Source organism: Corylus avellana, chromosome 4 (genome assembly GCF_965113065.1).
Source record: "Corylus avellana chromosome 4, dhCorAvel1.hap1.2, whole genome shotgun sequence".
NCBI lineage: Eukaryota > Viridiplantae > Streptophyta > Magnoliopsida > Fagales > Betulaceae > Corylus > Corylus avellana.
The window spans coordinates 12,548,505-12,560,515 of record NC_142493.1 but is presented as its reverse complement, the minus strand read 5'-3'; the positions used below and the strand labels follow the sequence as shown (position 1 = coordinate 12,560,515).

The window sequence follows — 12,011 nt, the reverse complement described above, 5'->3', positions numbered from 1 at the left end:
TCACATTTTGATCACGAGTGGCTACCAATGAATAGTTGTTCGATGACCTTGACATATACCAACTTCTTTTTCACCTGCTTCACTTTTTTATGCCTATCAAACCTTCCACGATGACTTTCGCGTGTCTACCATTTCTTTACTATTATTTACTATTAAGAGTTGGTTTCCGATTGCATTCAATAAATAAAATTTTTTAAGTAAAAAAGAATTTTTTGACAAATGTTTTTTTTTTTTAAGTTTTTTTTTTTTTAAATTTTTAATTTTTAAAAATGAGTTTTGGTTATTTTTAGAGTAAAAATAATTTAAAAAGTACTTTTATAATTTTTTACCAAACATGTTTGTTTTTGTTTGGTAGACTTTTTAATTACTAAAAATATTTTTTAACATATCTAACACAATCTCAAATAGGTTCTAGTTAAGAAATCTTTCCAATTAAGGACGGGTGATGACTTTAGTTACTATGAAATGAACATATGAAACTCTACTCAACTTCTTTGAATTTTCATTACTTTTTAAAGTTTAAAACTCTCAATTTAGTGTATCGAACTTTTAATTTTTTCCAATGTCACTCATCCGTTGAACATTTTCGTTAAATCTTATCAAAATTTTCAAAATACCTATTTTTTTTTTTTTAAAAAAATTAAAATAAAAATTTACAAAGATTCATGCGTGAGTATTTTTCAAATTACCTTAAATCCTAACCAAGGCCTTAATCTTTTTAATTTTTAGTAATTTTGACACCCATCTATTAGGATTTAATAGAAAAATCTAACAGGATGGTAACATTGCAAAAATTGAAAGTTTAATACACTACATTGATTTTTTTATTTTTTATTTTATTTTTTAAGAGGTAGTTGCAAAAGTGAGATAATTAGAGAGATAAGTAATTTCTCCTCAAATAATTTTGCCTTTTTTTTTTCTTTGATATATACTTAAGAGTAAATTATATCATATTTTAATGCCTATAAATACTTCTAGGATGACTTCACATATGGTCACCAAGAATAACTCTCTTACATCTCTTTCTCTCTTTCTCTCTCTCTCACCATGCAAGTGATCACCCAAAGCTCTGATGAGAAGAAGCATGTTGCCCTCTTGGCATTCCCATTCGGTAGCCACCCATTCAGCAGTCTAAGTCTGCTGCGTAAGCTAGCAACCGCTGCCCCAAACATCCTCTTTTCATTCTTAAGCACACCAAACTCCAACCACTCAATCCTCTCAAAAGCAAAATCCGACGACGTTGTTCCACACAACATAAAGTTCCACGATGTCGCCGACGGAGTGCCAGAGGGTCACGTGCTTACGGGAAACCCAATAGAGCCTCTAAACCTTTTCCTCAACGCCATGCCGGAGAATCTCAGAAAGGGAATAGACATGGCAGCGGTAAAGACCGGTAAGAGAATCACCTGCTTGCTCTCCGACGCCTTCTTCACTTGTGCTGCCGGGATTGCCGAGGAAATGAACGTTCCATGGATCCCCATTTGGTCACCTTTGCCCTGCTCTCTCTCCGCTCACGTTTATACTGACCTCATTCGCCAGCGTTGTGGAAAGGGTAGAAGTGGAAAGCTTGATTTTATTCCGGGGTTATCGGCCATGCATGTTGCTGACTTGCCGGAGGAGGTGCTGTCTCCGTCGGCCAGCGACGGAGAAGAGTCACCTCTCTCACGCACGCTAAGTCAAATGGGATCGGCACTGCCACGAGCTAGTGCTATAATTATGGGTTCTTTTGAGGAGCTAAACCCTTCCCCTCTCAATCACGATCTTAAATCAAAGTTTAAGAATGTTCTTTATGTGGGCTTTCTCTCCATATCAGTGCCGGCGCCGCCTTTACCACCGTCGAGTTCGGATCTAACGGGCTGCCTATCGTGGTTGGACGGTAACGATTTAATCATTTATTTATTTAAAAATTTAAATGAATAAAAAATAATAAAATTTAATTATATAATTTATATTTTAATACTTTTTAATCATATCTGGGCTAATGTTTTTTATAATCCTTATAAAAGTACTAGAAAAATATTTTTTTTTATACTGAGATAAGTGAACTTTATATTGTAAGGCCCGGCAAAATTAGTTGTTAGACACTTCCAATAGTTTCAGGCTTTCTGGCTATGTTTGGCAACAGGCCGGGCCGGCACTGTAGCTGGAATGGCACTGTTTTAGCTACGGTGTCGGCAACAAAAATTGACTTTTTGCTTATTTATTTTTTTTTTTTTATTATTATTTTTTTAAAGCCAGCAACCTCTTTCTCATCATTTTTTCTTTTTTTTTAATATTTTACTTTAAAAAAAAAAATTAAGCAAAAAGTCAATTTTTACTGTTGATATTGTAGTTAAAACAGTATTCCAACACTGTAGTACCGGTCCGACCTGTTGCCAAACATAGCCAGAGTACTTCGGTGAAATATTTTTAATTTTAAACAATACATGCCTTCCCTATATTGTCAAACATAATTAAATCAGAGATGAGTGCGTTGTCCACATCAAAATTCAATGCTGTCACATTAAGGTGGGGGCATATGACAGAGAATATATATAAAAATATAAAAAGGTTGGGGCATATGTTTTTTTGTTTTTTTTTCAACTAAACGATAGATCTCCTACCAGGTACTTAAATCATTACACCTAGGCTCGGTAGGTGTGAAAGCACACCTGGCTAGCCCATACTTTCTCCTGTAGGTTCAGAAACAAAGTGGCTCCAAACTGATACCAAGATTTAATTGAAGCTTAAAATAAGTAAGAATATTTGATATAAAAAAATAAAAAAAATTTATTTTGTAGTAAAAAATGTGATTGGTATAATGTAAAAAATAAGAATGTTGAAAGTTGAATTTAAAATGAATAATGTGAGGCTTTTTTGAATCTCATTGGCAATCAGAATCTTCAAACTAATAGTCGTTTGCGATAGAATCTCAAAATATTCATAAAGTACTAAAGTAATCTATTAAACTATTAGAGTGTGTCAAAAGAGTCTAATTTTTTTATACTATATTAAATTATTATTTATCTATAAAACTTAAAATGAATGAATTTAATTATTTAATTTATATTTAACAGGTAAAAAGTCTAGATCAGTTGCCTATGTTGGATTTGGAACGGTGGCTGCGCTGCCGCGGGATGAGCTAACAGCGGTAGCTGAGGCACTCCAAACGAGTGGAATTCCGTTTCTTTGGTCTTTGAGTGATAACTCGAAGGATTTATTGCCGAAAGGGTTTCTTGAGAAGACGAGGATACATGGAAAAGTGGTGCCATGGACGCCGCAGAGCCAAGTGCTGGCGCATCCTTCTGTAGGTGTGTACGTGACGCACTGCGGGGCAAACTCTGTTTATGAGAGTATTGTGAATGGGGTGCCACTGATCTGCCGGCCGTTCTTGGGCGATAACCACATGACGGGAAGGGTGATAAAGGAAGAGTGGGGGATTGGTGTGAAGGTTGAGGGTGGTGTAATCACCAAGAGTTGGTTGCTCAAGAGCTTGGAACTGGTTTTGAGAGATGAACAAGGGAAGGTGATGAGGGAGAAGGCTGAAGCCCTCAAAAAGGTTGTGTTAGAAGCTGCTGGCCGTGCTACTAAAGAGTTCAATTTTTTGGTAGAGTTCATATCTAAGTCTTAAAATTAAGTTGGCCCTTCGAATGAGACTTTGGATTTACCTAAATAATGAATAAAATATATTTAATCTAGTATTTTCTCAGCTATACCTTATTGCTGAAGAAATTATTTCTTTTCTTTTTTATTTAAATAATTAATGGATAAATGCTGATTGAGCAATAAGCTCTTCAATCATTGATATATGTTTTGTTATGACTTATGATAATTTTTTTTAGGACTTATGATAATTGATAATATTACATACTTAAAACCCCTTCAACTGCTAGTGATTATTTACATACTATTCTCACAAATGATCAATTGCCACACTCAGCCCCCTTCAACTAAAGATCGTTTTTATTTTTATTTTTTTTATTAAAAAAAAAAACCCTTTTATTAGCTCAGCTCGTTAAAAGGGACGAAATTTAGACCTAATAAATCTCTTTTGCCCTTGTTACGGATGATGGATTGATGGACATATATACCCTTCATTAAGACGCTCAAAATATTCTATTGTTGAATTTACCTATGTACTTTCAAGTGTGATGCAACAATGCAACCTTCTTATCTCTTCATTGCATTGGGGTGGTATGTGGCAGGGGCTCCTCCTGACATTAAACAGAGAACTGAGAGAAGTACGACGCTTCAATTTCCACACCTCTACTTTATCTACCCTATTACTAAAAGGGCTTCATAAAAAACTTTTCTTGTATTTTGTCGAAGTTAGAGGTACCGCACCAACTAACTATTGATGTGTGTGCGACTTGAATGTACACATCAAGCCATGGGCCCCATACAGTGACGGAGGTGGAGGGCCGGTATAGGCCAAGGCTCCAATTCCTTAGAAAAATAAATTATAAGGTAAAAAAATAAAATTATATGGTAAATTTTGTACTTTCAGTCTTTTGGCCCTACGACAAAAATTTTGCTCCTACTATACCAACAAAGTTTTTTTTGCCCTGCGGAATAAAAATTTTGGCTCTCTTCACTAACTTTTTTGGCCCTTACCCATCCAAACTTAAAAGCTCTAATTGTATAAAAATTTGGTAGTCCCTACACAATAAATCTTTTGGTCCTTACCTATTCAAACCCAGAAACCCTACTTGTATAAAAATTTTGTTGTCCCTACACAATAAATCTTTTGGTTCTTACCTATTTAAACCTAGAAACCCTAATTGTATAAAAATTTTGTAGTCCCTACCATTTTCGGCTAATACAAGCAAACGTGCTAGATAAAGGTGGGTTGATGAGTTATATCATTGATGAGATATAAAGGTGGGTTGACATAAGTAAAATGAGTTTTGAATTTTTTATGAGTAAAAAATGAAGAAAGTTGTTTGTAAATGTGAAAAAATGAGTGACTATTTTTGATAGAAAGGAAAAACAAAATTGGCATCCTAAAAAGTTTGTACATGGAGTTTGCTCTTTTTATTGGTATTTTATAAGATATTATAGTTATTTAGTTGTAATTTAATTAACTATAGTTATTTTATTGTGTAGACAAACTCATTGTTAGGTCATGGATGGGCCACAAAAGGCCCAACGTACCCCTAGGCCCAATCCAATGAACAAACTCGCTAAGACAACCCAAGTGAGGGCTCAGACAGCCCAGTCCAACACGATCAGCTCACTAAGGGTATAATAGTCTCATACTGAGGATAGATCCATCATTCCACATGAGGGAAATTTGCTATCCCTAGATAAGCGGAAAAACCTATCCAGTATCTAAACAACTATCTACGCTCAATAGAACGTAGACCAGCTGTCAACACTTGAACATGGACACTTGTGTCTGAGAGCTATTTGGGCATCCACGTCTAGCGCCTCCTTTGACTCATTTTTGGCCTAGAGAGATTTCACTTGTTTTGAGCTGGTCATCACAAGCACATTAGCATAGAGTCTGTGAGGTATGCAATTTGAACTGAATCGTGTGTATCTTGAGATTTGTTGATGAATAACCTTGGCTTGAAAATTAAAAAAATAAAATAAAAAATTCATTTTGAGTTTCTCATTGAGTTATCGGATCTCTTGCCTCATTAAGCATTGAATGTTCGCGTAAAAAGGTGTGAAATTCAAGTTGGTTGTTTGTATGGCTAGTTTGGCTTAGTAGACTTTTTGACTTGAGTTATTAAGCCCTTAGAGATTTTTTTACATCTAGTGTCCTAAAACCGTCTGGTTTGGGAGTTATTGGCCTTAACACTTATTACATAGGTCAATTATAAAGCTTAAGGGAGCTAAGCATTCCACAATCTACACACACAAAAAAAAAAAAAAAAAAAAAAAAAAAAAAATTGCATATTTTGACTTAAGCCTTGGTTGTCTTCATCTGATAGGAATTCCTACGAATTTTGAGGTATACAAAATTTTGAATGAATTGAAGCCTCATGATTGTATGTTCATCTCACTTTGCACTTAATGAAACATGTGTTGTCTCAAATGTCCATTTATGAGTGAATTGATTTTGGATGTTCTGATGATGTGAAAATGGTGTTTATCTTTTTAAGCATGCTCATGAAGAAGAACTATTTGTTTGTGTGAAAATTCATTCTTGTCAACAATATAGTGCTGAAAAAATGTTTGTGGGTATCATTTCTGTCAAACCCTCACGAGACTTCACTCGTCCACTAGGGATGTCTAGGGGTTTAAAATGCTTGTTGCATATACTAAATGCAATCGTCTCTCCCATGACAGCGGACTATGTTTCATGCTTTCATTTTATTTTTTGTTTTGTTTTGCTAAGGAACTTGCAAAATGTAAGTTTGAGGGTATTTGATGGGTGCCAAATATTGTATATTTGAGCCCCTTAATTTACATTTGTTAATCCTTTAACTGTGTCTTAATGTGATGTTTGTGTTAGTTTTGGTGTTTTGCAAGTTGTTAAAGGAAAATTGCGGTCTTAATGTGAAAAATGAAAGAAGTTGGAAAAAAGAACATTTCTGGAAGTTGGATCGAGAGCACAGCACTATGATCGAGCCCAGCAAGGGTGCGCTCGAGCGAACCCCCAGCTATGCCCAAGCAAGCAGCACCCAAGTGCTGCGCCGCAGGAGAAGCTATACATGCCCGAGTGCGATCAAGCTCACCTAGTGTGCGATCGATCACACTCGTCTGACCTAGAAAGCACCAAAAACCTAAATTAGCCTTCTAAATAGCATTCTTTTCTAGGGAAACGAACCAAGGAGGCGTCATTCAGTGTATTTTTCGAGTTTTTGACATTTTTTTACCTCTGAACACGATTTCCTTTGTAAGATTCGTAGTTTTGACAAATTCATTTATGTTTAATATGATTTTTGTAGTCATGAGAGGCTAAACCTTCAACTAAGGTTAAAGGTGAAGCTTCACCATTGATTAGTATCATATTTTCATGTTGTGTTCGTACAATTCTGATGTTTATTGTAGTTGACGTTCTATTTCAATTCAATTATTTGATTAAATTCTTTTAATTGAAAGTTTTGATTATAATTTGTTTAAACATTGGATATTTAGTGTTTTTCATCCAACAGATACATTGAATGATTCAAATGAAATTGGATATCCATTGTGATTCGTCAATCAAACAGATACATTAGATGACTTGATTTGAGTTGGGTATTCTTTGTGATTTGTAGAATGGATGGATTCATTCAATGTTTCAATAGGTTAGTTTTATGAAAAATAGAATATGCATATGGTTTTATTGCTTGTCGGATGTATGAACAAAACATGAGAATGTGTGGTTTGATTTGGTGAGTGTGAATTTTGAAACCTTAGTATTTTTGTCATTTGATTAAGTCAATTTGATTATTTTATATTTTTGCAAGAAAAAAATCACACAATTTTTGGAACTAGGTTAAAATTCAATTAGTTTAGATATAAGTTTATTTACACGAACACAATTCCCTATGGATTCGACCTTGCACTTGCAAAAGCTATATTACAAACGACTCCTGCACTTGGAAGTATTCATGAGTGCTAAAATATACATATTTTAGCCCATTAACTTATGAATGTTAATCTCTTAGTTGTGCTATTTTGTGTTGTTTGATAGGCGCTGAATGTTGCACATTCATGCCCCTTAATCTGCATATATTAATCCCTTAGCGTTGTTATTTGTTTGATTTTGTTTTGTTTTTGTGTTTTCAGGTTATAAATAAAGATGCAATTAATTCCATTGATTTTGGGCTTAAAAGCACACTTTGAGATAATTAAGCTTAGCCAATCATAACAGAGGACTTATATGTTGTGGTTAAGTTTAATCAAATAAAGGAAGGGATTAATTCGAAATTTCTCAAATTAGAGTCAAAATCGGATTGGATTCAAATTTGGATTCTGCATATGTCTCGGTATTTTGGCCATAACTTTCAGTTCAAATATCAGATTGAGGTGATTCAAGCGGCTTTGGAAAGATAACTCAAATTTCAACAAATCATTGTGAAATATTATTTTCCTAATTCGGAGCGTCGCAATGCCAAAATCACCCCGTAATATAAGAACGCAATTTTGGGCGAATCCTATTCCGATTTGGACTTAGGTTTTCTTTATCCTAATTGGACTTGGACTTAAATCTCCAAAATTTCTAGGATTACTAGGGCTTCTAGGACTCTCCTAATCCCTATAAATAGGGCTCTAAACATTGTAAATAGACACACCGCTTCCTAGAGCTAGAAATCAGAAATTTGTCTTTGAAGCTTAGAAGATAATGAGCGGCTAAACCCCATTGTGAGGTGTTGATGTAACCCTATCCAAGCACAATGGTTTGATTGTATTTAATTTCTAGATTTTCAATTTATGCATGTTGATTGTATAACTATGAGAATTGCTACCTTTTGATTCTGTTCTTAATTATTAAATGCAATTGTTTTTAAATTCCAAAATCAATATTTGTGAAATTCTTCTCTTGTCTTAGATAGTATTTTACTTTTGTTGATCTCAAATCATTCTTGTTTTCTATGATTATGAGGATGATGGTTATACAATGGGTTTAATTGACATATGATCAATAGGATTTGATAGGCCATGCCTAGGGAAGACGGATTGTACTATACCCTAGTTTATTGTAATTTAGGTAGACAGTCCGTGCCAACCGAAGATGAGTTATACTTATTCATTGATTGTATGTATCCTGTTAAAGAATTTGATAATTTATACCTAGGGAAGACGGGTCGTACCACATCTTTGTGGTTAGGTGGACGATCCGTGCCAACCGAAGATAGATTATGCTTATTCTTTAATAAGGTAGTTTCTTGTTTATTTATAACATGCATAGAATGAATTTCTGGGATTAATTATGATTAGCCATTATTGTGCGGATAGAGGTGAAGTCAATACCCTACGCTCTTTCTCAGATATTTACTCTTTTTATTTTCGTTTATTTTATGCACTTTAAATTAACACAAACAAATCATTCTCTTTTGAATTAAGTTAATTTTAATCTTTTAAATTTTGATAATAAAACCCTTGCAGTTCTTGAGGTTCAACACCCTCTCTATAGCCGTATCCTACAAAGATTCGTCCTATTGCGAGTGGTTATTTTATAATTGATATTTTTGGTCACAAAAATACCACATCATTGTTTTATTTCTTTTTTGTATTTTTGTCAGTTTTTTAGGTGTTTGAAGGAAAAGGAAGCACTTTTGAAAGTTTCAGGCATAAAAGGCCAATTTTGGGAAAAGCTGGAGCTAGGATTGATCGTACCAGAAGCAGATCTGCAATCGATTGCAAAAGAGAATGGATCGAGCATAGGCTTGTGCCCGAGCGCACCACCCTAGGATCGTGCACACTCGCACGACCCAGATGTGGAAAGACCTTTTCTCGAAGTTAACTTAGGTTTTAGAAGTCCTACTTGGACTAGGAGGCTATCATCCAATTTTATTTGGTTTTCTAGGGCTTTTAGGTTTTCCTAAAGCCTATAAATAGACTTTTAAGCCTCTTAGAAAAATATACAATCCTGGAGAGAGGAATAGGAGGCTACTTCAAGAAGCGTTTTCCGGTTTCATCTTTCCCTTTTCTTTTTTAGTTTTAGTTTTAGTTTCATTATGTGTAACTAAACTCTTTGTTAGGGTTAGATTGAAGCCCTAATCATGTCTATTTAAGATTAAATAATAGTGCCTTTGTTTCAATCATATGGTGGTTTATGTTAATTGATTATGTCTATGTGATTGCATTCCTCATATTTTATGGTATGGGTCTGTTAGTTAAGTCAATTTTGATGGCCGAATCTTGGGCTTAATAAAATAACAAAAGAACCTCATCATGGGTTTTTGGCTTAATCAACATGGGAACTAGGAGTAGATATCATGCCATAGAACTCTTGTGTTTGTCGATCTCCATAGAATTATGTTTCCCTAAAGAATAACTTAGTAGATACCATGTTAAATCCTTTAGGGAAGAAAAGAATTAGAGTAGATACCATGCCTAATTCATTGCTTAGGGAGATCAATAGCTTAAAGTGTAGATACCATGCCCTTAGGTTGACAAGCATTAATTATACCACATGATTGGACCATTAGCCTAGTATTTTCTTAATTAGTCGGATTAGTGGTGGATACCAAAACCCTAACCTTTTCATTATCTTTATCTTTTTCAACATTGCAAATCCGTGACAATTCTGATATTTTAACTTGGAAAATCAATTCTTAATAAAATCAACAATCCACGTGGGATGATCTTGTATTTGCCAAACTATACTATCGTTTGATCTTGTGCACTTGCAAGTAAAACATATCGAGTATTCGCCTATTAATTTAGGTAGGTATTTGGCATAACAAGTATCATTTAAAACTCACAACAGCTAGATTAACATTCAGCTGATGAACAATTTCCTTTGGGCTGATGATGGGCATGTCTTCGTGTGTCCATGCGAACACCTCCATATTTTCCCAAAGAAAGCTGACCAAGCCTTCTCGGATTTTGGGGGTTAGTTGTGAGCCGATCTTCACTACTTTGCCTTCCCCCATCAGAACTTCTTCCAATCCTTAGCTGGCTCACCCTTTGGTTCGCCCTCAATTTTGCTACAAACGTTGCCGATGGTTAAATCGGCAGAACCCGAGGGTTTCTTTAGGGACGTGTTGTAGCACTTTCTTGGAGCCATTTGATCTCCCTTAACTTCTCCAACTCCTTCCTCGGTCGGAAACTTCATTTTTAGGTGGCACATTGAAGTTGTGGTGGCCTTCAACTTATTCAGTGATGGACACCCCATGATGGCGTAGTATGCAGATGGCCGATCAACCACCAGAAAGTCCACCACTATGGTTGCTTGCTTGGGGGTTGTTCCCGCTGTGACTGGAAGGAAAACCAGCCCCATTGGTTCACCTTTTCTCCAATGAATCCAACCAGTGGTGATCCGAATGGTTTGATCATTTTCTGATCAATATTCATCTATTGGAAAATAGGCCAATACAAAATATCGGCCGAGCTTCCATTATCAACCAGGATTTGATGGATACTGTGGTTTGCCACCATCAGCGTTACCACCAAAGTGTCATCGTGGTCATCGAAACTCCCACTTCATCCTCCTCGGAGAATGACAGAATCATTGGTTCTTTCTTAGAGGCTTTCAAAGGTCTTTCAAGAAGAAGAATCTCCTCTACGTTGACCCTCTTGGCATGAGCCTTCCTGGCGGAGTTAGATACTTGTCTGCCAACTAATCGTCCCGAGATTGTGCATATCTCGGCAATCACATCCTGATTCTGAGGGTTTTGCTGGTCATCTCGACCACCCCTCCGCTCATCTCACCCCTGCCTCTGCTCACCTCGTCCTTGCCTGGAACTTTCATTGCGAGCCTCTATTCGCAGAGGCTAGTTACCCCGAGGGTTCCTTTCCCACTCTCTTTCTCCGGCCAAGAATCTCACCAATCTATCGTTTTTATGAAATTCTCTATTTCCAACTGTAAGGATATGCAATCCTCAGTTGTGTGGCCGTAATTGTTGTGGTATTCGCAAAACTTTTGGTTGTTTCTTTTCTGAGGTGGAGCCTTCATCTTGGCTGGCCACTTGAAATTGGGATCCGCCTTGATCTCCATGCATACCTCAGTAACACTCATATTCAATGGAGTTAGTTTATGTTGCCAACTTTCTTTGCGGATTTCTTCGGGCTTCTGTTATAAATATCCTGAAGCTCCCTCTTTCTTCCCGATTCTCCAGCCATCCTTCTGCTGCTGCTGGCCTTGCCTTGGCCACCTTGGCTTTTCAACTTCATTAGAGCATTGATGGTTTCCTCATAGTTTATGAACTCTTCGGCCTTGCTCATAAATTTGCAAAGAGTTGTCAATGCAAGTCTTCGAGCTAACTCGGCCATCAATTTCTCCTCGGTTTTTATCTCGTTCATCAGGGCAGCCAGCACCATTTTTTCCTTCGGGTTATCCACGCCCAGCTTCTCTCAGTTGAACCTAATCATGTAATCCTTCAAGGATTTGTTCTTTCCTTGAGCCAGGGACAACAAATAGGCAGGAG

The 12,011-nt window shown here is 36.1% G+C and overlaps 1 protein-coding gene across 1 annotated transcript; it reads left to right on the top strand.

Annotated features, from left to right (window-relative positions):
• Positions 1-1,008: 1,008 nt before the first annotated feature.
• LOC132177705 (anthocyanidin 3-O-galactosyltransferase 3GT1) lies at positions 1,009-3,784 on the top strand. Its single transcript, XM_088515871.1, has 2 exons — positions 1,009-1,876; positions 3,057-3,784. Exons 1-2 carry the CDS (start codon positions 1,048-1,050, stop codon positions 3,608-3,610), a joined length of 1,383 nt encoding a protein of 460 aa, XP_088371997.1. The 5' UTR covers positions 1,009-1,047; the 3' UTR covers positions 3,611-3,784.
• The last annotated feature ends 8,227 nt before the right edge of the window (positions 3,785-12,011 follow it).

Coding starts and splice junctions, on each gene's coding strand:
- LOC132177705 (XM_088515871.1), top strand. CDS start 1,048: ATGCAAGTGATCACCCAAAGCTCTGATGAGAAGAAGCATGTTGCCCTC. Junction 1,877..3,056: donor CTGCCTATCGTGGTTGGACG/GTAACGATTTAA, acceptor TATATTTAACAG/GTAAAAAGTCTAGATCAGTT.